The sequence below is a fragment of the Trichosurus vulpecula genome, chromosome 5 (genome assembly GCF_011100635.1).
Source record: "Trichosurus vulpecula isolate mTriVul1 chromosome 5, mTriVul1.pri, whole genome shotgun sequence".
Classification (NCBI taxonomy): Eukaryota; Metazoa; Chordata; class Mammalia; order Diprotodontia; family Phalangeridae; genus Trichosurus; species Trichosurus vulpecula.
The window spans coordinates 176,220,902-176,247,148 of record NC_050577.1 but is presented as its reverse complement, the minus strand read 5'-3'; the positions used below and the strand labels follow the sequence as shown (position 1 = coordinate 176,247,148).

General features: G+C 38.1%; 1 protein-coding gene across 1 annotated transcript in view; it reads right to left on the bottom strand.

The window, feature by feature from the left end:
- The window catches only part of PRKCQ (protein kinase C theta), a 217,549-nt gene that overhangs the window by 7,979 nt on the left and 183,323 nt on the right, over positions 1–26,247 (bottom strand). Inside the window, exons 16-17 of the mRNA XM_036762109.1 lie at positions 16,583–16,771; positions 1,627–1,755 (exon numbers count right to left, since the gene is read on the bottom strand). Coding sequence (XP_036618004.1) covers positions 1,627–1,755; positions 16,583–16,771 — 318 coding nt within the window. The remainder of the gene's footprint in view (positions 1–1,626; positions 1,756–16,582; positions 16,772–26,247) is intronic.

Sequence of the window (26,247 nt, the reverse complement as noted above, 5' to 3'; positions counted from 1 at the left end):
TTGTTTGCTCCAGGTCAAAAAAAATACCAGTTAGAGTTTTCTACTAGCTTGTCTCCATCACCATTTTGGAACCCAGTAATGGTACAATGAACTGAAATTATGTAGGGATAGGGCTAGTTGGGGCCTGGTAGAGGTTTCATCAAATTGTAGGAGAATAGGGAAGTGTAAAAAGGAGTGTTAAGTCCTTACCACTTTTGGTTTGGATGGTGGCTCAATCTCTTCTCATCTATCTCTCCAATATCTGTTCCACCTATTCCCTTTCTCTCTGCTCGTAGAATCACTCCTACTGTTCAGCCTTTCATCTTCTCCCAGCTGGATTATAACCATAAGTATATTTGATCTCCCTGCCTCCTGCCACTTGCTCCTCCAATCCATATTCCTAAAGCACAGCTCTGACCATGGCACCCTCTTGCTCAGGAAGCTTCACTGGCTTCCTGCTGCCTCTAAGATAAAATAAAAACTCCTATGCCTGATATTTTAAGCCCTTCACAGTCTGCCTCCAACCTATATTTCCACTGCTGATCTCATATTACTTCCCTTCACATATTCCATTGTGTTTTAACCAAACTGACCCACTTATTTCCCACATTCAAAACCCTTTTGCCCTTCTCTGGGTCTTTGAACAAACTATCCCCCATAGCTAGAATGCACTCCTTAAATTTCACTTCCTTGAATCCCTAGGTCACTGGAAGGCACAGTTTAGTCAGGGGTGAGAATCTGTGGCCTCGAGGCCACATGCGGCCTTCTAGATCATTAAATATGACCTTTTGGCTGAATCTAAAAGGTCATGCTTAACGATCTAGAAGGCCGCATGTGGCCTCAAGGTGAATCTAAAAGGCCCCACTTAAGGATCTAGAAGGCCACATGTGGTCTCAAGGCCACAAGTTCCCCACTCCTGGTTTAGTCCAGCACTTTACACCTTATGATCCTCCATCATAGTTAGTGTCCTACCTTTGTATTCATCTGTGTATGTGCTATTTCACTTCATAGAATATAAGCTCTCTGAGGGCAGAAACTCTTCCATTTTATCGTTATATCCCCAATATTTAGCACAGAGACCTAAACTTAACAAATGTTTATTCATTGAATGAATAAATCCTGCCTTTCATATTATTTCACCTAGTGAGTTCTCCTGAAGTCAATTAAGGCAGAGTTATTTGCAAACACAAAGTGTACTTATCTGATGTAGGCTAACCAAGAAAAGTGATATGTAAGTAGAAAGAAAATTGCAGATTGTTGGTACGAGATGAGAAGCAGAGTGCTATCTAGTAACTTTGAGTAATACATAATATTGAGATTAACCTCATAAAACAAACTCATTTGCTGCCCTGTAGCTATATTTTGAACCAATGTGTATAGCCCAAGGTAAGCACACACTATTTGGTTCATTTCTTGTTCATGCTCACCTACTGTGTGTGGTTGAAATGTCAGCTGATATGAATCAGCCCTCTCAGTGTACCAGTAACAAAGGCTTCCACTATTTCTTTTCTACCACCATTTTGGAACCCAGTAATGACACCGTGAGCTAAAATTATGTAGGATTGGGGAGAATGGGGGCATGATTTTAAGTGGTGCCTTGTAACTGTTTTATAATGGGGAAGTACAGAAGGGGTGTTAAGACCTTACCACTTTGGGTTTGAATGGCGGCTCAATCTCCTTTCGTTCAAGGTCCTCCCAGTTGATCTCCCTGAAGAAGGCATGCAGACGGATGTCCCCTTTTATCCCCAGTCTTCGTTCAGGTTCTCTCACAAAAAGCTGGGAAGTTGTAGAAAGAGAAGCTGTTTATTTCTCATTTGGCAAGCGTTTCCCTCCTTGGCACTAGTAACATAGTAGATTTTCAAACCGTGAGCTCCATTTAGAGCTCAGGAGGCCAGCTCCAAAGTTGGAGATCTTGTGAGAGTAAATTCTCTCTCTGCTGCCATATCACTGTCATCCAACCTCACTAGGCCTTGGATTGTTCTTAGAAAACAGAATACTTGGTATTAGTTTGGCCACCCAGACCATCATGAGAAAAGCAAATAATGGAGATTATTAAGCTCTTCATGGGTAGAAAGTGCAATTTAATTCATTTAACAAATGTTTGAAAGGCAATGTGGTGGTGGTGGTGGGGGTAGCTGGGTGATGCAGTGGATAGAGCATAGGCCTTGGAGTCAAGAGGATCTGAATTCAAATCCAGCCTCAGACACTAGCTTTGTGACCCTGGGCAAGTCACTTAAGCCCAATTGTCTCAGAAAAAAAAGAAAGGGGGAAAAAGGGTAATGAGGTATAGGAGATAGTCTCAGTCATGAAGATCTGGGTTCAGTTTTTGCCTCTTGACACATACTGTCTGTATGACCCTTTGCAAGTCACTTATTTTCTTACTATTTCAGATAATTCTCTTAGTCTATCAGTGGCAGCGCAGGTGCCGATCTGTATTGACAGGAGTGTCCTTATTGGAAACATTCATTTATTACCAATGAAATTACTAGTCTAGCCCCTCCACCAAAACAAGAACCCCTCCCCGCCAAAACAACCCAAACCAATTCTAACACTCCCCACCCTCACAGGTATTTCTAAATACTGTTCTGGAAGCAGAGTGCATTGTTGGACAGTGTGAGAGACAGGAAATTTCACTGTGCCACTCTCCTGTCTTGATAGAGCTTAAAGGCCAGTAGGGAGAGATGACATATACATATACATATATAGCTTTATACATATATGTTGTATAAAACAAGAGATGATAAGTGTGTAAGAGAGTTATAAAGTGTTATGTGAGATCCAAGGAGGAAGTAAGGGGAAAACTTCCTGAAGGTGGTGCAGTTGAGTTTAACTTTAAGGGATGTGTAGGAATTGTGTAAAGGTGTGGGGAGAGAGGAAGGATGACATGCTAGACCAGAGGTGGGGAACCTGCAGCCTCAAGGCCACACGTGGCCCACAAAGTTTGGATTCAGTCAAAGGGCTGCACTTGAGGACCAAGAAGGCCACGTGTGGCCTCAAGGCAGCTGGTTTCCCACCCTTGTTCTAGGTATAGGGAACAGCATGAGCTAAGGTGTGGAGTTATAGAAGTGTGGCATATGTATGGAAGATGACCAATAATTCAAACAAAGAGTATGTGCAAGGGAATAGGACCATAGACTCATAGGTTTAGAGCTAGAGTTCATGAACCTTAAAGTTCATGTAGATAAACCCCCCCCTCATTTTGCAGATGAGAAAATGGGAAATGACTAGCCCAAAGCCACACAGGTAGCAAATGGAAGAGCTGTGATTTCAGTCTGGGTCTTGATTCCAAATCCAGTGCCCTTTCAATTGCAAAATACAGTCTCCAACATGTACTGAGATAAGGTCGGTGACTGAGCATGTCTACTTGAACTCCATGCCAGCGCCTCAAGGTCAACATGTTTAAAACTGACCTTGACATCTTTGTCCTCTGACTTCCTTATTTAAATTAGTCATCCTTCTCCTAGCTATCCAAACTTAAGATCTCAGCCATATTTCACTCGTCCTTTTTTCCTGTACCTTCCACAGTCCTGTTCATTCTTTGTCATTTTTCTTGTTATCTGTTTCTTATTTCCCATGTTTGCTGTCACTTTTTTGACCTTATTATTGATTCATACTTGGGATAATGTAATATCCTTATAACTGATTTTGTTGTTCTTTTTAAAGGTGAACCTTTTCTTATTCTACCCTCCATAGCACTGAGAGATTAATTTTAAAACATAGCCTTTCTTATGTAACTCTATGGCTCAGAAACCTTCAGTGGCTCCCAAATGCCTAGAGTAGAGGTTCTGAATCTTTTTGTGTGTTGTGGACCACCTCCTTCCCCCCATCCATCAGCATTCTGGTGAAGCCTATGTACCCCTACTTAGAATAACATTTGAAATGTTATAAATATATTAAATATGATATTTATATATAATATGTAATATAATTAATATATTAAATAAGATACATAGGATTACAAAGGAAACCAATTATATTAACAACATATATTAAAACATTAAATAAATTTCATGAACCCCAAGTTAAGAAATTCTAGCCTAGAGAATCAAGTACCAACTCCCAAGCGTGGCATTCCCAATGTACCTTTCCAATCTTATCTTCCGTTATTCCCTCATACAAGCTTTATATTTCACTCAAATGAATTTCTTCCCAGTCCCCTGCATACGATTTGTGTATTCCTGCCCCCATGTCTTTGACTATGCTCTTTACTTCATTCAGAATGTTACTCTTCCATTCATCTATAAAACCTTATCCATTCCTTAAGGCCCAGCTAAATCACGCCTCCTCTCCTGAGTTGAATTATGAAATTGCATTATTAAATTCAGTTCAATAGGCATTCTAGACATAGGGAACAACATAACCAAAGGAGGGCAAAATGTGGAGCATTTATTTCCTCCAGCGATCAAATAGGACATAGGATTAAAAAAAAAAAGCAATGGCTTTGAGCCCAGGGGCTTGGGTTGAAGTCCCAGCTGTGTGACCTTGAGCAAACGACTTAACCTCTCTAGGCCTCACTTTGCTCATCAGTAAAGTGGAAAAATTGGACTCTGTGACCTTTAAGGTCTCTTTCTACTCTAAATCTCTCATCTTAATCTTCCTAATTTAACACATATGATTGTTACTTTCTTACTCAAAAAACTACAGCGATCCCCTCTTGGATAAAATACAAAGTCACCAGCCTGATATTTAAAACTCTTCTACAATTTGGCTCTGGTTTACCTTTCCTGACCCATTTCACAATATTCCCTCTCAGGCACTTCTGGGCCGACTTAACAATTATTAGCTGTTCCCATCTCTTTCCTTATGTTCTTCTGCCTCTGGGCATTCGCATTGGTCAGGGTTCCATGATTTCAGAGGGTCTGTGAATGTAGGTGGGGAAAATTACTTCTTTAATTCAATGTAATTGTCTTCCTATGTAATTCTTTGGATTTTACTTTATGCATTTAAAAACATGATTCTGATGAAGGATCCATAAACTTCATGAGACTGTCAAAGGGGTCCAGGACACAAAAAAGGTTCAGAACCCTTGGCACAGACCATCCCGTATGCCTGAAATATGCTCCCTCCACAGCTCTTGCCTTTAAAAGCCTTCTTTTTCTTCTTTGATTTCCCTGTATTCCCAGTTGAAAATTATCTTCCTCTCTCCAAATTTCTCTAGATCAGTTTGTCAGGATTTCTCATTTGGTCTTAAAATAGCCATCTTTTTGCTATACTTCATTGTATGTGGCGTAGTTCCCTTGTTAGAGCGGAAGATTCTTGAGGGCAGGAATTGTTTCATTTGTATTTTTATGTCTCCAGTACCTCACACAGCGCCTGGCATATAGGATATGCTTGTTGAATTTATTAACTCAATTCCCTCCTTTTATTTGGGTAAATATAGGCATCATGTGGATACAATTTTAGCATTCCAGGAAATATCTTCTTAAAGATTTTCAAATGTTCTTGGTGTAGTGCAGACTAGCCAGAGATGAACTTCACACGGCATATTGGCCCTCCAAGTCACTAAGGCTGTTGGTTGCAAACCTGAGAAACATAACTCAAAGGTTCTCTTTGATAAACTCCCAGGGGCTACATATATATTCTCTCTCTTCCCATTGTCCTTGTATTGAATTTTCCCCAGCGTATTAAAGCCAACATTGGAAAAGACAGAAAAGAAACTGAAAAACTTCAAATTTAAATAAAACATGTCTAGGATCTTAAGGAAGAATAAAATCTAAACAGGACAGAGAAAAATAACAGGTCTCCTGAGTGTCTGGGTTTATTACCTGACAGTCTTATATCAGGATTTTAAAAATTATTCCTAAAGCTATTCTCCATTGTTTATAAAGATTATGTTTTTATTTTTTAAAAACAGGGATGATGGATAATTGGTAGGAACATGAGTAAGAAAGTAATCAAAGACTGCTCCCCTTTTGGCACTTAAATTCTAGATCTTTTTTTAACGTCTTGTACCTTAGCTTCTTTCCCTAATCTATTCTGCATTTTCCAGTCTGGTTCATTCTTAAAACTTCAATAGTTCTACTATCCTAGAGAATAAAGTCCAATCACCAATGCTACTCAGTCTCAGATTTGTCCTAATTAGCTATGTGAACCTTGGCAAGTCACTTCACAGAAACTTAGTTTCCTCATTTATAAAATAATTTCTAAGTCTCCTTCCAGTTTTAACATGCTGTTATTCTGTGATTCTTTATTATATTATTTTCTGATTCCTTAGCTTGGCATTCAAGGCTTTCCACAGGGTGGCCCTAATGTACTCGGTGCAGTGTTAACCCTGTGCTACTCTTTACTCCCCTAGGCAAACCTTCTGTCTCAGTCACATTAGTATACCTACCACATACCATATGTCATGTGTATTCTTGCCTCTGCATTTCATTCATTCCATTTTCTCTGCCTAGGCTGCCCTCCATTCTTCTGTGAGTCTTCCCTGGACCATCTGAACCTATACTTATCTCCTCCTCATCTGATCTCTTGCAGTTATTTCCTATACTGCTTCACTGTGTGCTGCATCATATCGTTAGGTATCTTATAACAATATCTTACTGTTAGTTATCTGCAACCCAATGAACATTTATTAAGCACCTACTACATGTAAATCATTGTGCTAGGAGCTGAGGATGCTAAAGATTAAAAAAAATCAAAACCAAATAGTTCCTGACCTTAAGGAGTTTATATTCTATCAGATTATAACAATAAACATATTTAAGAAGCAGGTATGCCTTCAATGACACCAGGTATAAGATATAGATGAGAGAGAACTCCATGTCCAATGCCTATGTCCTATTTCTTCAATTAGACGGTCCTTGAGGGCAGAGACCACATCTTGTACCTCTTTGTTTTAACTGCAATACTTAGTGTAATTATTTGAATGTAGTAAAAAAAAACTTACATAAATATTTCATGATTGATGGTTCCCCATCTAGTATAGCTTTACCTTTAAGGTAGTTGGTCCAGTAGATAGAGAGCTGTATCTGGAGTCCAGAAGACCCGAGTCCAAATCTTGCTTCAAACATTTACTAGCTGTATGACCCTGGACAAGTCACTTAACTTCTATCTGCCTCAATTTCCTCATCTGTAAAATGGAGATGAGAATAGTGCCTATATTGTCATTGGCAATATTATCATTGCCAATTGAAACCTCATTATAGGCAACCTCCCCACTTGCCCCTCCTTGAGGGGGGCAGTAATAAGTCAGGAGACTGGAGTGAGAAGACAACTTTCTGTTGCCAATAGGGCAGGATCTTCTTGATTCAAACCCAATGAGTTGTTTTGGAAAGGAAAAGCATCCACAATGACCCTAAGAGATAGCTTCACATGAAGAAGTCATGACTTTTCCTCCCAAGCCTCAGGAGAAGTTGAGGAACAAGCTATATAGTTCAGCGAAAGGAAGGTAATTATGTGACCTGACTAGACCAGAAATAGTGAAGAGGATGTAGAGTAAAAAATGCAAGAATTCCACTCTCTCTCCTTTGACCCTCTTATCCTGTACTTATCTTGTTTGTCCAGAGTTGTTTGCATGTTGCCTCCTCCATTAGATCAAGAGCAGCGACTGGCTTTTACCTGTCTTTGTATCCCCACTGCTTAGCATGGTGGTTGGTATATAGTAGATGCTTAATAAATGCAGTTGATTTGACTTCCCAGGAGAGGTAAAGGAATACTCAGATGCAGTGGCTCCCTTTTCCTCACCCTGGCTCTGTGCCCGAGAACAGGTCAGAGGGGCTTCCTTTCTTTTTGGGCAAAGCAGCAGCTGGTACCAGGAGAGCTAATCGTTTTATTTGCTGGGAAGCTTGGTTGTTATTATTTTGGGTTGGATCTGGCCCTTCCACTGAGGCAGATCTGCAACCCAAGGTCTTTGAGAGTCACCTGGGACACCGAGGGGTTAAGCCCATGGTCATACAGTTAATGGGTGTCAATGGCAGGACTTGAACCCAGATCTTCATGAATCCAAGGCCAGCCCTATATTGGCTGTGCCACACTGCCTCTTTGTTTTGAGGGTTATATTAGAATTATATCTGTAATATATAGATGTCAGTTTGTTTAAGCTGAACCAGGAACGTCCTTGCTTTATCGCTGTGAACAAATCTTTCTCTTTCAGAAAGTTGTTTATTTTATTGAATAAAATTCAGTTCCCACCCTCCTTCACACATACCATAATGTTCCTTTTCCCACTTTTTCAAATATCTTGACAGTTAACTTGCTGGAGAGGAGAGTCAATTGTACTCAGAAAACCCTTCCTACAACCTAGTGTTGGTAACAACCCAGCCTTTTCTTTGATTCATCTTCCACTTTATTCCTTTAGTATCCTTCACTCTGTCCAGATTGCATGGGATCTTTGGGTTCCATTTTAGGTAACACTGACATAATGTAAAGAATATAGGCCTAGGAAGAGAGGGAGAGTGTGGTTTTATTACTGGCTCCATTTTTTTTGGGGGGGGAGGGGAGAATGATCTATTCTTAGGGAAGTTCATCAATTGGAAAGCTTAATAAATAACTTATTTTGTTTCTGTTTTTGTCTCTGACTCCCTCCATTCATTACTTCATTTCCACTGGCTTCTAATTCTGGATTTGGAAAGTTCTATGCTGCTTACAATTTTAACCATATTTTAAGCTCAAATCCAATGGTTAAAGGTATTTTACCATTCTAAAAAGTCTTCATTGGATTTTTAAACCTGCTCCAATTTAACAAATTCAAAACTAGGTCCATGGCTCATCGTAAATCTTCATTCAAATTCCTCAAAGAGCAGCTAATGGGAGTCAGTGAGCAAAACCTCTTAGGACCCAGTTTTAAGCTGTTCCTTGAAAATAGGAAGCATGATCCCCGCTGTCAGTAGGCTTATATTCTAAAAGAAAGTGGCACCTCCCTATACCTCCCCTAGCCCATCTAATATCTATCTTCTTGGAACAGGGTGGCAAGGCAGACCCTTGACTCAGAAAACCCTTCCTACAACATAGTGTTGGTAACAATGCAGCCCTTTCTTTGACTCATCTTCCACTTTATTCCTTGAGTATCTCTCACTCCTTCCAAATAGCATGGGGTCTTTGGGTTCCATTTTGGGTGACACTGATATAATGTAAAGGATATAGGCCTGGGAAGAGAGGGAGACTAGTTTATTAGTAGCTCCATTTTTGGGGGGGAGATGATCTATTTTTAGGGAAGCTCGTCAATTGAACTGATGTTCATCAGGGTTTGGACCTTCGGTCTTGGTGTCTGTGGTGCTTTGTGTTTGTCTCTGTTCCTCTGGGTGCCAGTAATCTCCCTTCCCTTCCCAGATTTTTCTTTCTCTGGGGTGGGAAGCAGTGCTGATGGCTAGGTACCCCTCTAGGACATCTTTCCCCTTAAATTTTTTTAATCCTCTTTTAATCAACCTATACTTTATTCTTTTCTGCCTTAGCCTTCTATCCTTCCTTGTCTTTCCTTTTTTAAAATTATTTTTTTTCTTTTTGATCCCCATAAGATGTTTCGCTAGTAACTCAAGAACAAATGTCAATCATATGATCATAGGATTCAGAGCCAGTAGGGACCTTACGGATAATAGGGTTGAATTCCATTTTGTGGAGGGAACTGATGCAAAAAGAGGTACAGGGAAGTCTTGGTTAAAAAAAGTTTCATTTAGCACTGTAGATAAGCACCTGCTCTTCAGTGTACAAGGGAAAATTCCCTTAGAGAATTACATAATATGTATTAGAGGCAGGCTTTGAATTAGGTCTTCCTGTCTATAAGGCCGACCCTCCAACCACTACACACACTGCCTCGCTCACGCTGCCCTCATATCAATCCTGTGAGAAAAGATAATGGAAGTATTATTATCTCCTTTTAATAGATTGGGAAACTGAGGCACGGATGGGTTAAGGTCGGGATTATGCTGAGATATGGACTCAAGTCTCTTGACTCCAAATTCATTGTGCTTTCCACTATATGTGATATAGCTTCTCAACATGTTGAATTTATACTCAGAATCCATTCTGTTGAATGAAAAATTGTCTTGTAAGCTGAATATATTTATTCCTGGATTTCTTTATCTTCTAGGAAAAATAAAAATAAAATTTATAAGCAGGGTGGCTCTCTGAGACTCTGATTTCCATGCCCGATCTTCTTTCTAGTTCTACACAGCAGAGTAAATTGCTGTCCTCCCCATAGCAAATCAGAGTGCCCTGGGGTCCTGGATTTGGCAGGAGATTTCACTTGTAGGTTGGAATCAGCAGATCTGGGGCAGGGAGCTGTGCTGGAGAAATAAATTCTCCTGAAGAGAGACTTGCCTTTGTCCATAAAGCCTGTCAAGAAGGGTGGTTTACATTTACAGGAAATAGCAGGCCTCTTACATAAACAGCCAGCATGCAGTTCGGGTTTTGTTAAATTTATCTGGCTGTCTAGGGGGGAACCAGCCCAAGGCTATTGAGGTCTGCCACCAGTGCTCAGCACTTGTCAGCTGGTGACATATTAGTGCCTGAGAAATTTTCTCCTCTATCTTTCACCCCATCACAGGAGTATCTCTTTCATAAGAGATTTTTCTAAAAAGAAAAAAAAGGACATTTCTATAAAAAGATGTTTTTGTTCTGGGGCTTTTGATTTCCATCCTTTTTCAAACAAATGGACAGGACACCATATATTGAGTAAGATGTTGTTCAGTCCTTTCAGTCGTGTCCGACTCTTCATGACCCCATTTGGAGTTTTCTTCACAAAGATCCTGGAATGGTTTGCCATTTCCTTCTCCAGCTCATTTTACAGATGAGGAAACTGAGGCAAGCTGGGTTAAGTGACTTACCTAGGTAGTGTCTGAGGCCAGATTTGAATTCAGGTCTTCCTTAGTCTAGGCCTGACACTATCCATTGTGTCTCTTAGCTATTCCTCTTCACTATACCATGTTAATTAAATGCTTTGTGAATGCAGAATTCTCATATGGATGTTATCCAATGCTGTTTCCTTTAGGGAAAATTCTTACTCAGCATTTCTAGGAGACCCAACACCTGGGAGATTTTACATGGCTAGTTTTTACATTTCTTATAGGATTCATGGATTCAGGAAAAATATAATGTTGAAGAAAGAGCATTAGAATAGAATCAGTAAACTTGGGCTCAGATTTTTTTGCAAGATCTTGGGCATGTCATTGAGCTTCAGTTTCCAAATATGTAAAGTGGAGATAATACTCATATTACCGAGCTTACTGGACTGTGAGGAAAATGATTTTTAAGCTTTAAAGTGTCTTATATGTACGCAAGTAATAGTAATAACAATTCTCATATAGGATGAATAATTTTCATACTATATTAAAATATATATTGTTTTCACTATATATACACACACTAAATGTTATAGTTCTTGTTATTGGAAGGGCCTTAGACATCATGTTTTCTAACATCTTCATTTTACAGATGAGAAAATTGAGACTCGGGATTTGCTCGTGGTCACATAGCTAATATTTGGGCAGTTAGGTAGCACAGTGGAGAGACTCATCTACATGAATTCAGATCTGGCCTCAGTCACTGAGTTGCTGTGTAACCCTGGGCAAGTCACTTAACCGCATTTGCCTCAGTTTCCACATCTGTAAAATGACCTGGAGAAGGAAATGGCAAGTCACTCCAGTATCTCTGCCAAGAAAACCCTCCAAGAAAGGGGTCATGTGAAGATCAAACATGACTGAATTTACTGGACAATAATGTACAGTTAATATGTGACTGAATTGGGATTTAAAAAAAACATTTTAAAAAAATGTTACTTTTATTGAAATCTTTTGTTTTTTACATCAGTTTCATTTCTGAATATATGTTTTCTCTCCTACCCAGTGAATTCATCTAAATTTATCTGATGAAGGCAGAAACAGAGGCACAAAGATATGAAGTTTGTTTAATTGTTTAAAGTCACCTAATAAGTAAAAAGCAGAGGCAAGATTACGGGCCAATACAATAGTCCATAACACTGTATAGTGAGTAATGATATTTAAGGTTAGAGTTGCTGGAACCTGTGACTGGGACAACGTGTCCCAACTCTGCCTAGAGAAAGGTCATGAAATCCTCATCAGCTAGAGTAAAATTTAATGAAAACAAACATCTCAGCTTGAGTTTCATGCTCCTCCACCAATTAATATCCTTAATCGATTTATTTTAGTCCTTTAAATAGATGCTCCACCCTAGGCCAAATAATCTATTTTCTGTACTCTTCAGATTTCATGCTGGTTTCTGCCTCTGGAAATGACATTGTTATGACCTGAAGTGAACTCTTTCCCACTCTCTGCAAAGGATTTCCTCTCTCTTAAAATCATGCTCAAAATTCACTTCTTTGGGAAGTGGTCACTGATTAATTCCACTTGTCATCAGCTACTCACATCCCTTTAGCACACTTAGGCAGTTTTCATGATCTGTCAGGCATGTTTATCCTGTTCTTTCTTTTTCTTCTCTTCCTTCCTTCCTTTCTTTCTTCCTTCCTTCCTCTCTCTCTCCCTTCCTTCCTTCCTCCTTCCTTCCTTTCTCTCTCTCTTCCCTCCTTTCTCTCTCTCTCTCCTCCTTCCTCTCTCTCTCCCATCCTTTCTTCCTTTCTTCCTACCTTCCTTCCTCTCTCTCTCCCTTCCTTCCTCCTTCCTTCCTTTCTCTCTCTCTTCCCTCCTTCCTCTCTCTCTCCTGCCCTTCCTTCCTTCTTTCCTTCCTTCCTTCCTAGTTGGGGCTAAGTGACTTGCCCAGGGCCACATAGCTAGTAAGTGTCAAGTGTCTGAAGTCACACTTAAACTCAGGTCCTCCTGACTCCAAGACTGGTGCTCCAACCACTACACCCCCTAGCTGTCCCTATCCTATCTTTTCAATTGTAAGTTGCTGGAGGTCAGTGATGAGTTTCCCATTACTGGAGGTCTTTCAAAGGTTCAATGACCATTTGTCAGGAGCTTGCAGAGAGGATTTTTGTTCAGGTATAGTTCAGACAAGGTAGTCTTTGAGGTCTCAGGATTACAGAGCTAGAGCTGGAAGAGATGCAAGGCATTTAGGGAAGAGGTCACCGAGGTCTAGGGATGTCAAAGGACTTCTTTTTAGGCACACAGGTAGCATTCATCAGAATCAGGATTTGAACCCATGTCGTTTGACTACAGTATTGTTGTTGAGTTGTTTTGGTCATGTCCAACTCTTATTGATCCCATTTGGAGTTTTCTTGGCAAAGATCCTGGAGTGGTTTTCCACTTCCTTCTCCAGCTCATTTTACAGATGAGAAAACTGAGGCAAAGAAGGTTAAGTGACTTGCCCAGGGTCACACAGCTAGTAAGTGTCTGAGGCCAGATTTGAACTCAGGTCTTTCTGACTCCAGGCCAGGTGCTCCATCCACCGTGCCATCTAATTGCTCCCAGAGCCATGCTTTTTCCACCAAACCATGCTATTCCTTTGTGTTTTCTGTTTATAGTTATAGAAATATGATGTTAGACATGGAAAGAAGCTTGGAGTTATCTAATCCCACCATCTTCTTTCACAAATGATGAGAGGCCTAAAGACATCCAGCTAATCCGTGGCAGAAAGAGGCCTAAAGCTCATGTTTGCCTAATCCTAGCCCAGGACTCTTTCTCCATTGCCATTGAGAGAGCCCAGTGAGTCATCACATGATTCATCACAGTAGGACATTACAAAGGTTGTTGCTAGAAGTTATTTAGTTCAATTCTCTCCTTTTACCGGATGGGAAAGTGAAGTATTAAAGATGTCAAGTTAATCACCTAAGGTCATATAAAGAAGGAGCTAATCGTGGAGTTGGGGCAATACTTTGGTTTCTCCCGACACCCAGTCCTCTCCTCTTTGTCTCTTGGGAGTGCGTGAATTTTAAGGAAAATGAATTCTATGTCTTTGTGTTTTCTAAGCTCTATTAGAACCAGTGCATGACAATGTGTCAAAAGCAGATCGTTCCCAGCTTGTCCTCCTAGACATAATTTCATCCCGTGAAGTCATAGGGATAGGAATTTCCTGCTTAGAGTCCATCGGATCATCGATCCAGAGCTGGGAGGGACCTCAGAGACCTTCTATGTCTTATGTAAGCTATTCATTTCATAAGCCTCTTTTCATTTGCTGGTGCCCAGGGCTCATGCTGGGGTCGCTTTTTCTCACCATCACCCAGGGAGTCATGTAGAAACCAGAGCTGAAAATAGGGCTTGGATTAATGTCTAGATGTTTTAATGCAAAAGAAAAAAAAAGGACTACTTGCCTTTCACATTCTGGTAGCTTATTTTATGTGACTGGAATTCTGCCGTTTTATCAGTTAATTTGTTAATAACAATAATAGCTCTTTATCATAATGTTTATGGCTACAAAACTTTACAAACATTATCTGATTTGATCTTCACAATAACCCTAAGGCCTGGATATTGCAAGTATTATCATGCTTATTTTGTAGAGGAAGAAATTCACAGTTGGAGAGGTTAAATTATGGTGAATCAGACTCACATTCAGGTCTTCTGAGTGGAAAAAAAATTGTGTTTTTTTAGGTTTATTTAAATAATACACTGTCATTGAATTTTGGTTTGTAGTATTTTTAAGCCTTTTAAAAAAGACCTAATTATTCATTTAGGGGTAGATTCGGTTTTATTCTCTAAATTTGTCATAGGGATCAGAGAGCTAGAGAAAGGCTATCTTAGAGGCTAGGCAGCAGGATCCCCTTTATATAGATGAGGATATGGAAGGCAAGGAAGATTGTTTCAGCCAAAGACACACAGGCAGTACATATCGTCATCATCCTCAATCAACATACACTTATCTATCTATCTATTTATTTATTTATTTTGGCGGGGGGAAAGCAGGGCAATTGGGGTTAAGTGACTTGCCCAAGGTCACACAGCTAGTAAGTGTGTCAAGTGTCTGAGGCCGAATTTGAACTCAGGTCCTTCTGACTCCTGGACTGGTGCTCTACTCACTGCACCACCTAACTGCCCCTCAATCAACATTTATTAAGTGTCTACTGTGTGCTAAGTGTTGGATTAGAGATATGATTTAAATCTAGTTTCTCTGTTTAAAACCCAGTGAGCTTTTGTTTGTTCAGGGTTGCCTATGATTTACCACCAATAGAGATGGACTGTTTGTTCCCTGGCTCCTTTAAGCTTGATCTGGTTCTTCTGCAGAAAGCAGAGTCAGGATTCTTCAAATCCAGCGTCTTGACTTCACAAAGAGATGTGAAGACCCATAAGAATTTCAAGCATCCTAGATGAGTTTTGAGTTGTGTTTTGCAAATAGGAAACTGCTGATATAATTTCATTTCTGATAGTTCCAGCAGTATATTCTTTACTCTTGGTGAAAAATATAGTTTAGGCTGGTACTGTTTTTGTATTTACAAATTCAATTCAGGCATTTATTAAGTGCGAGGTACCATGAAAACCAGATTAGCCCTAAAATCAAGGTTTAATTCTAGTTTATATATTCTTATTTCCAGGTTAACAAAGGCTGCATCAGTCAGCCAGTCAATAAAACATTTATTAAGTATTTTGTTGCTTTGTTGTTGAGTCCTTTTGGTTGAGTCTGACTCTTCATGACCCATTTGGGGTTTTCTTGGCCAAGATCCTGGAGTGGTTTGTCATTTCCTTCTCCAGCTCATTTTACAGAGGAGGAAACTGAAGCACACAGGGTTAAGTGACTTTCCCAGGGTCACACAGCTAGTAAGTGTCTTCCTGGTTCCGGGCCCAATACTTAATGGATGCCAGGCAATGTGCTAAGAGCTGGTAATGCAAAGAAAGGTAAAAAGTATTGTACTCCTCCCCTCTAATCCCTCCAAAGACTCACATTCTACTAGAGATAACATGGAAATGGCTACATACATACAAGGTCTATTCTGTTGTAAATAAAAAGACAATTCAGAGGAGGGGATGAGGGGGTTGTAGCACCTGGGAAGACTTCCTGGAGAAGGTTCTGAGTTGAGTCTTCAAGGAAGTCAGGAAAGCTAGGTTGTGCAGGGTGAGAAGGGAGGGCCAGCGCATGGGAGATGGCGTGCCTGACATGCCCCTCTAGCCACAGATGATCCTTTGTTATGATGCTTTCTCTAGAGCTTTCCTTTGCTTTGATCATCCCCTACCTTTTTCATATAATACTTATTTATGTACATGCTGTATCCTTCTTATTTGACTATAAACTATTTAAGGAAGGGACCATGTCATTTTTTATCTCTACATCCCTTTCTTCTAGTATAGTACTTAGCATACAATAGGTGCTTAATAAAAGTTTTTTTTGGATTTTTTTTAAATGAAGGTAACTTCCTAACTCCTTATTGCATTTGAGTTTTCCATCTTAGTCAGTAATCATTTATTAAGTGCCTATTGTGTGCCAGGTAATGTGCTGGGGATACAAAAAGAGGTAAAAGATAGTTCTTGCCCTCAAGGAACTTACAATTAATGTAGTAGCCAATATACAAACAAATACAGATACAAACAAACTTTATACAGAATAAATAGGAAATAATTAAAAAGAGAAGACATTAGAACTTAGAGGGATTGGGAAAGGCTTCCTGTAGAAGATGGGATTTTAATTGGGATTTTAAGCCAAGGAAGCCAGTAGGAAGAGATGCGGAGGGAAAGCGTATTAAAACGAAAGGGTCAACAGTCAACAAAAATCTAATCTCAAATATGGAAAATGCTCAAGGATTTCTTCTTTTGATTTGATGCCTTACCTTTACTAAAAGATCCTTGGCGTCCTTCTGAAGCCAGTTTGGGTATAAAGGGTTGTCCATTCGGATAGAATGGAAGAGCTCTTCTTCATCTTGGCCGTGGAAAGGTGACTGACCAATTAGCATTTCATAGAGGAGGACACCAAAGGACCACCAGTCCACAGAAGTGTTGTATTTCTGACCCAGCAGGATCTGTATGACCACAAGGAATAAAGTCATAAAAGCACATTATAAAATTATTGAATTTTAGAGTGGAAAAGGAAATGAGTGATTATCTGGTCCAATATCCTACCCAACACAAGAATTCTTTCTTTAATATTCCTGAAGGATGCGGCTCCTTTTTGAACATTCTAGTGTTGGGGCAGCTGTTGCTACTGAGGCAGCTCATTTTCCTTTTGGACAGCTCTCACTCTATTAAGATAAAATCTGATTCCAAGTCATATTTTGTTTTCTGGAATCACACAGAATGAATCTTTCACATGATAGGGTTTTAATTAATTAAAGAAAACTTAGCATTATGTACTCTATATTAAATTATTTCTTAGATGACATGTTTTCTAGGTCTCTTACTATCCCCATTTTTCCTTCACGGGCCATAATCTAGCTGGTCAATATTTACCCAAATCATGGTACCCAGAACCGAACACAGCCTTCCAAATGTGGTCTGTTGACTGACTACCACCCTTGTTCTACATATTTCAATTAATAGGAAGGATTGGCATGAAGGAATGGAAAGAGTAATTGATTTGAAAATCAGAAGATGTAGATTCTATCTCCACTTTTCATTTATATTTCCTGTATGACTCTCAAAGTCTCTCTTAGAAACTCTGAAATGATTGTGGGACATGGGAGACACTGGCACGGGACCATCCAGCATAGCATGCCCTCATCAGAGAAGATGCTTTGCTCCATGAGCAAAGAAGAATTGAAATAGCACAAAAGAAATGTGAGATGCACAAATTTAGAGAATCCACCCCAAATATTCACATAGACTATTTATGCCCCACCTATGGCAGAGTGTTCTGAGCTTGTATTTGTCTGATAGCCGCAGTCAGATGCTTTGTAACCTGACTCTAACACAATGATGTCATTTTGGTCCTCTTTGACAACAAAAGACAACAACCAACCAAACCACATGACTATAGGCAAATCAACAGACCCACCTGAGTCCTGGTTAATTTATAAAACGGGGTTGATAATAATCCTCTTGGAGTTCTTACCACTTAGGTCTTTATAAACTGAAAAGCGTTATATAAATGTGAGCTATTATTACTAATGATAATAATAATTCAGTTTAAATTATTCAGGTTAATTATAGTAAGTCTAAATATAATAATTCAGGCTAAATATAATATTACTAATATATAATCAACATAAATATAATTATAATAAGAATTCAGTCTAAAAATTAACTTCTTGAGTGGCTGAGTTATACTCTTTGACTCATATTGAATTTAATTCACGAGTCAGGTAGGAGGGACAGTTGATAGAGTGCTCAACCTGAAGTCAAGAAGATCTGAATTCAAATTGAGCCTTAGACATGTACTAACGGTGTGACCTTGAGCAAGTCATTTAACTGCTGCCTGCTTCAGTTTCCTCATCTATAAGATAAGGATAATGATATCACCTACCTCCAACAGTGGTTGTAAAGATAGAGTAATGTGTATGAAGAGTTTTTCAAACCTTAAAGAACTTTATGAATGCCAGCTACGTAAATGAGAATGTATGTCTAGATAGTACTTTGTTGTTGTTGTTGAGTTGTTTCAGTTGTGTCCGACTCTTTGCAATCCTATTTGGGGTTTTCTTGGGAGACTTACTGGAGCAGTTTGCCATTTACTTCTCTGGTTCATTTTACATATGAGGAAACTGAGGCAAACAGGCTTACCTAGACTGACACAGTTGGATTTGAACTCAGGTCCTCCTGACTCCAGGCCACGGTGCTCTATCCATTACACCATTAGTATACGCTATATGCTATTTCCTTTTAGTGATGCTACCACAAATTCTCAGAAACTGAAATTATGGGGTGTATAAATAATACTAGAGAGATGTTTTAACTGAACTTGAAGATAACAATTAAATAAATAACCTCAGTTTTCCTGCCTTTATTAAAGATAATATCCCAGGACACCACAATATATGTTTGATGTCAAAATGGGTAGTTTGGAGTGGAAAGAATAGAGGGTTTGTTATTGGTGGTTCAATTCAATTCAGCGTAATAAAAATGTATTAAGTGTTTACTGAGTCCAAAGGACTATGCTAGGCATTAAGTTCCCAACAATAGAATTTAGGATCAGGAGACCAGGTAGGTTCAAGTTTTTCTTTTTCTGGTTACTACCTGTATAAACTTGCACAAATCACTTGATCTATAGGTGTCTCAGTTCTTCATCTATAAAATATTGCTGGTCTAGATGGGCTTCAGATCCTGAAATCTTGGCTCCATCATCACCTGGCATGACCTTGGGCAAATTACTTTCTGAGTTTGTTTCCACATATTGTAAAGTCAGAATAATACTTGAACTACCTACCTCCCAATGTTGTGGTGAGGATCAAATTCAATAATGTATATATATAAGGCTTTTCTTTTTTTGTAACCATAAGGACTTATATAAATGAAAGTTTATTGCTATTATGATCATTTTATTAGAGGGGCAGTATAGTATGGCAGTAAGGACCCTAGATTTGGTGTAGGGAGATCTAGATTTGTATTCAAATTCTGATCCTAATTGTATGGTTACAAATAAATTTCTGAATTTCTCTGAACCTTAGTTTCTCCCTAAGTAAACTCAGAAAATAATGAAATAAAGGGCAACAAAAAAGGGTTTCTAAAAAAAGCTATGTTGGGATAACAAATTCTGGGATTTTTTTGTCTTTTTAAAAAAAAATTATTTTTGTTACATTTGGGTTCCAAGCTGTTTCTCTCCCTCCCTCCCAACCCCACACTAAAGATGGCCAACATTTGACAAAGATAAGTATGTGAAACTACTCAATGCAGAACTCCATATATCAGTTTTTTTTCTCTGAGGTAGATAGCATCTTCCTTCATAGGTCCTTTGTTGTCGATATGAATATTCATATAACTCAGAATAGCTTAGTCATTCACAGTTACTCTTTGAATAATATTGTTGTTAGTGTATACAATGTTTTCTTGGTTCTGCTCATTTCACTCAGCATCCATTCATGGAAGTTCTTCCAGGTTTTCCTAAAATCAAGCTGCTCTTCACTTCTTACAGCACAGTAGTATTCCATCACAATCATATACCACAACTTGTCCAGCCATTCCCCAATGGATGGGCATCCCCACAATTTCCAGTTTTTGCCACCCCAAAGAGAGCTGCTATATATATTTTAGAAGTGGGTTCTTTTCCTTTTTTCCTGATCACCTTGGGAAACTAGATTCTGTTAATCTAACATACATTAAACAGTGGATGGAACTATTTCTCATAGTCAAGGCAAAACTAATCAGTTTTCTAGGGAGAGTGATCTTTGAACTGGGAAAGATAAAAAATGATAAACAGAGAATTAAAACATAATGTAAATCAATAGATAGAAATAAACACCTCGCTGCTCTCAATGAACTCAAATTACAAAGCCTGGACAAACTATATTCATAGATCTAAAAAACGTGGTGGATATGATTGCTGAGTGACATTTATAATCTTTCAAAAATTATACAGAAAAATTCTTATATGGGATGGCTTTCTGGGAGGGGTAGAAGAAGACATACATAGAGAAATTCAGGCCTCATGAGGATGAAAATTATCAATAAATTTTATTTTAAAATAAAAATACTTTTTCAGAATAAAGAAAAATTATAGAAAAGAAGAGAGATGTGAAAAAATTAGTGATGGGCAGCTAGGTAGTACAGTGAGTAGTGGCAGGCCTGAAGTCAGGAAGTCTCATCTTCCAGAGTTCAAATCTGGCCTCAGACATGCTAACTACCTGTGTGACCTTGGGCAAGTCACTTAACCCTGTTTGCAACAGTTCCTCATCAGTAAAACGAGCTGGAGAAGGAAACAGTAAGCCACTCCAGTATCTTTGCCAAGAAAACCCCAAATGGGGTCATGAAGAGCTGGACATGACTGAAATGACTGAACAATATCAACAAATTTTCATTAAAAGACAACAGGGAGGAATCACCAAACTATAGGCCGGTGAGCTTGATGTCAATTCCTGGCAAAATTTGGGACTATTTTTATTAAGGGAAGCAGTGATTATTAAAAGTCACTATGGGCTTTACTCTCATTGGATTTGGTTGAAGAAGGGAGTAACATACCCTGATAAGTATAGAAATCTAACTTGTCCTACAGGCAGTAGAAGTGGAAAGGGAAAAAAAGGGAGGGGGGTGGTTAGAAGGGAGGGAAGAAGTAGCAAGTGGAAAACAGTAAGATTAGGGAGGGGAATCAAGAGGGAAGGTAAACTGAGGAAGGTGGTGGTCAAAAGCAAACCTTTGTTAAGGAGTGGAAGGGGAAAGGGAGAAATAAAAGCATAAACGGGTGGAAATAGGATGGAGAAAAAGACACAGATAGTAATCATAACTGTGAATGTGAATGGAATGAACTCTCCCATAAAATGGAAGCAGATAGCAGAATGGATTAAACACCATAATCCTAGAATATGCTGTTTACAAGAAACATTTTGAAACAGGGGGAAACTCACAGGGTAAAGGTAAAAAGTTGGAGTAGAATATATTCTGCTTCAGCTAAAGTAAAAAAAAAAGCAGGGGTAGCAATCCTAATCTCAGATAAAGCAAAAGCAAAGATAGAGCTAATTAAAAGACATAAGGAAAGACACTACATCCTGCTAAAAGGCACCATAAACAATGAAGCAATATCATTGTTTAACACATATGTACCAAATTCTTAGAGGAGAGGTTAAGGGAGTTACAGGAAGAAAAAGACAGCAAAACTATAATAATGGGAGACCTCAACCTCCCCCTCTCTGAACTTGATAAATCTGACCTCAAAATAAACAAGGAAGAAGTTAAGGAGGTGAACAGAATTTTAGAAAAGGTGGATATGGTAGGCCTCTGGAGAAAACTGAATGGGGATAAAAAGGAATATACTTTTTTTCTCAGCAGTACATGGCACATACTCAAAAACTGACCATGTACTAGGGCATAAAAACCTCACAATCCAGTGCAGAAAGGCAGAAGTAGTCAAAGCATCCTTTTCAAATCATGATGCAATAAAAATTATTTGTAATAAAGAACCATGGAAAAATAAGTTAGAAATTAATTGGAAACTAAATAATCTAATTCTAAAGAGTGAGTGTGCCAAAGAACAAACCATAGAAACAATTAATAACTTCATTCAAGAGAATGACGATAATGAGACAACATACCAAAACTTATGGGATGCAGCAAAAGCAGTTCTTAGGGGAAGTTTTATATCTCTAAATGCTTACATGAATAAAATAGAGAAAAAGGAGACCAATGAATTGGGCAAGCAACTGAAAAAGCTAGAAAAAGAACAAATTGAAAATCCCCAATTAAATACCAAATTAGAAATACTGAAAATCAAAGGAGAGATTAATAAAATTGAAATCAAGAAAACTATTGAATTAATAAATAAAACCAAGAGGTGGTTTTAAGGAAAAAAAACAATAAAATTGATAAGCCTTTGGTCAATTTGATTAAAAAAAAGAAAGAAGAAAATCAAATTACCAGTATCAAAAATGAAAAGGGTGAATTCACCTCCAATGAAGAGGAAATTAAAACAATAATTAGGAATTATTTTGCCCAATTGTATGCCCATAAATTTGACAACCTTAGGGATATGGATTAATATCTACAAAAATATAAATTGCCCAGGTTAATGAGGAAGTAAAATTCCTAAATAACCCCATCTCAAAAAAAGAAATTGAGCAAGTTATCAATGAACTCCCTAGGAAAAAATCTCCAGGGCCAGATGGTTTTACATGTGAATTTTATCAAACATTTAAAGAACAATTAATTCCTATACTTTGTAGACTATTTGGGAAAATAGGTGAAGGAGTCCTACCAAATTCTTTTCTATGACACAAATATGGTACTAATACCCAAACCAGGAAGAGTCAAAACAGAGAAAGAAAATTATGGACCAATTTCCCTAATGAATATTGCTGCAAAAATTTTAAATAAAATATTAGCGAAAAGATTGCAGCAACTTATCACCAGTATAATACACTACCACCAGGTAGGATTTGTTCCAGGAATGCAAGGCTGGTTCAATATCAGGAAAACTATCAGCATAATTGATCCTATCAACAACAAAACTAGCAGAAACCATATGATCATCTCAATAGATGCAGAAAAAGCCTCTGACAAAATACAACACCCATTCCTATTAAAACACTAGAAAGCACAGGAATAAATGGAGCCTTCCTTAAAATTATAAATAGCATCTACCTAAAACCATCAACAAGCATTATTTCCAATGGGGAGAAGCTAGAAGCATTCCCAAGAAGATCAGGGCTGAAACAAGGATGTCCATTATCACCCCTAGTATTCAATTTGGTACTGGAAATGTTAGCTATAGCAATAAGAGAAGAAAAAGAAATTGAAAGAATTAGAATAGGCAAAGAAGAAACTAAATTATCACTTTTTGCAGATGATATGATGATTTACTTAGAGAATCCTAGAGAATCAAATGAAAAACTACTTTAAATAATAAACAACTTTAGCAAAGTTGCAGGATATAAAATAAACCCACATAAATCCTGGGCATTCCTATACATTACTAACAAAGCCCAACAGCAAGAGATAGAAAGAGAAATTCCATTCAAAGTTACTGTAGGCACTATAAAATATTTGGGAGTCTATCTGCCAAGAGAAACCCAGGGCCTATATGAACTTAATTATGAAACACTTTCCACGCAAATAAAGTCAGATCTAAATAAATGGAAAAATATCAGTTGCTCATGGTTAGGCCAAACTAATATAATAAAAATGACAATTTTACCTAAATTAATGTATCTGTTCAGTGCCATACCAATTGAACTACCAGAAATTATTTTACAGAGCTGTATAAAATAATAACACAATTCATTTGGAAGAACAAGAGGTCCAGAATATCTAGGGAATTAATGAAAAGAAATGCTAGGGAAGGTGGCCTAGCCATGCCAGATATCAAACTGTACTATAAAGCAGCAGTCATCAAAACTACCTGGTACTGGCTAAGAAACAGGGTCATGGATCAGTGGAATAGGATAGGTACACAAGATGCTGTAGTCAACGACTATAGCAATCTACTCTTTGATAAACCCAAAGAATCCAGCTTCTGGGCTAAGAATTCACTATTTCACAAAAGCTGCTGGGACAATTGGAAAATGGTAGGGCAGAAACTGGGCACAGACCAATATCTTACACCATATGCCAAAATAAATCAAAATGTGTTCAAGATTTAGGAATAAAGGCTGATACTATAAGCAACTTGGGAAAGCAAGGAATCGTTTACCTATCAGATTTATGGAAAAGCAAAGAATTTATGACACAACAAGAGATAGAGAGCATTACAAAATGCAAAATGGATAATTTTGATTGTGTTAAATTGAATTTTTTTTTATAAAAAAGCCAATGCAACAAAGATTAGGAGGGAAGCAGAAAATTGGGAGAAAATCTTTACAACCAGTGTCTCTGATAAAGGCCTCACCTCTAAAATATACAGGGAACTGAGCCAAATTTATAGGAATAAAAGTCATTCCCCAATTGAGAATGGTCAAAGGATATGAACAGGCAGTTTTCAGAGGAAGAAATTAAAGATATCTATAGGCATATGAAAAAATGCTCTAAATCACTACTGAGTAGAGAAATGCAAATCAAAACAACTCTTAGATACCACATCTGTCTTGTCAGATTGGCTAAAATGACAAAACAGGAAAATGATAAATGCTGGAGAGGACGTGGGAAAATTGGAACATTGTTACATTGCTGATGGAGTTGTGAACTGATCCAGCCATTCTGGAGAGCAATTTAGAACTATGCCCAAAGGGCTATAAAAATGTTCATACCCTTTGACCCAGCAATACCACTTCTAGGGTTGTATCCCAAAGAGATCACACTAGAGGGGAAAGGACCCATATGTACAAAAATATTTATAGCAGTTCTTTTTGTAGTAGCAAAGAACTGGAAATCAAGGGGATGCCCATCAATTGGGGAATGGCTGAACAAGTTATGGTATATGAAGGTAACGGAATACTATTGTGGTATAAGAAATGGGGAAGACACAGACTTCATAATGACCTGGAAAAACCTACACAAAATAATGGTGACCAAAGGGAGCAGAACCAGGAGAACATTATACACAAGTACAGATATATGGATTCTGTGATGACTAATCCTGATAGACTTGGCTCTTCTCAGCAAGGCAAGGTGCAAGGACAATTGCAAAGGACTCATGATGGAGAGAGCTATCTACATCCAGAGAAAGAACTATGGAGTCTGGATGCAGATTGAGGCACACTGTATGATCTCCTTTTTATCCCTTTGTTTTTTTTCTGTTTTTTTTTGTGGGGGGGGATGAAAATCTGGAACTCAAAATTATGTGGAACTGAGTATTGTAAACTAAAAATAAAAAATCTTAATTATAAAAAAAGTTACTAAAGCTATGCATTTAGAAAAAAAATAAAAAGCTCCAAAAAGTTACTATGGGTTCATTAAGAATAAGCCATTTCAGAATCATCTCATTTCTTTTTTTTAAATTTTGGACAGTGTTACTAGATCACGAGAATGTTGTAGGTACATTTTGTTGATATTTCAGCAGAACATTTGAAAAAAATCTCTCAATGTATGCTTGTGGACAAGAAGGAAAGGAATGGACTAGATAACAGTGTAGTTAAGTGAATCTAGAACTGGTTGAATGACTGGGCCCTAAGAAGAGCCACTGATTAATGGAATGATGTCATCTTGGAAAGAGGCCTCTAAAGGAGCACCCCAAGGACTTGTCTTTGGCTCTTTGCTATTTAATGATTTTTTCAATGAATGTTTTGAAGACATGCATAACATTCTTGTCTGATTTAAAGTTGACGTGAAGGTTAGAGACATAGCTAATACATTGGATGACAAATCTGAAAAAGAATTTGACAAGTTAGAATGATGGGCTACATTGAATAAAATGAAATTTACTAGTAATAAATGTAATGAATGAATGAATTATTAATAATGAATTCAAGGAATTAATTGTGAGTACAAGATGGCAGAGGCATGGAGAAATAACTTTATGTATGAAATAAAAAATTTCATATATGAGAAAAAGATCTGGAAGATTTAGTGGATTGGTAGTTCCGTGTGAGTCAATACCACAACAGTCAACCCCCTCCCCCACCAAAAAACCCTACAGTGTGATTTTAAATTGCATTCAAGAGTGACAAAGGTGCCATAGAAAAGGAGGTGTTAGTACTGCTTCCTGGTTAAAGTATATTTAGAATATTATAGATTACTCAATTGTTTATCAGGCATTTATGTGCCAGGTACCATGTTGGATGCTTGGAACACAAAGTCAAAACTAAAATAGTTGCTACCCTCCAGGAGCTTACATTCTAAAGGGGGACTAAACACGTACACACACACACACACACACACACACATGTACATACATATGTACATACACATATATTTATATAGACACAAATATTTACACATGTATGCATGTACATACATATTTATATATACATTCATAAAAAGCAGATAT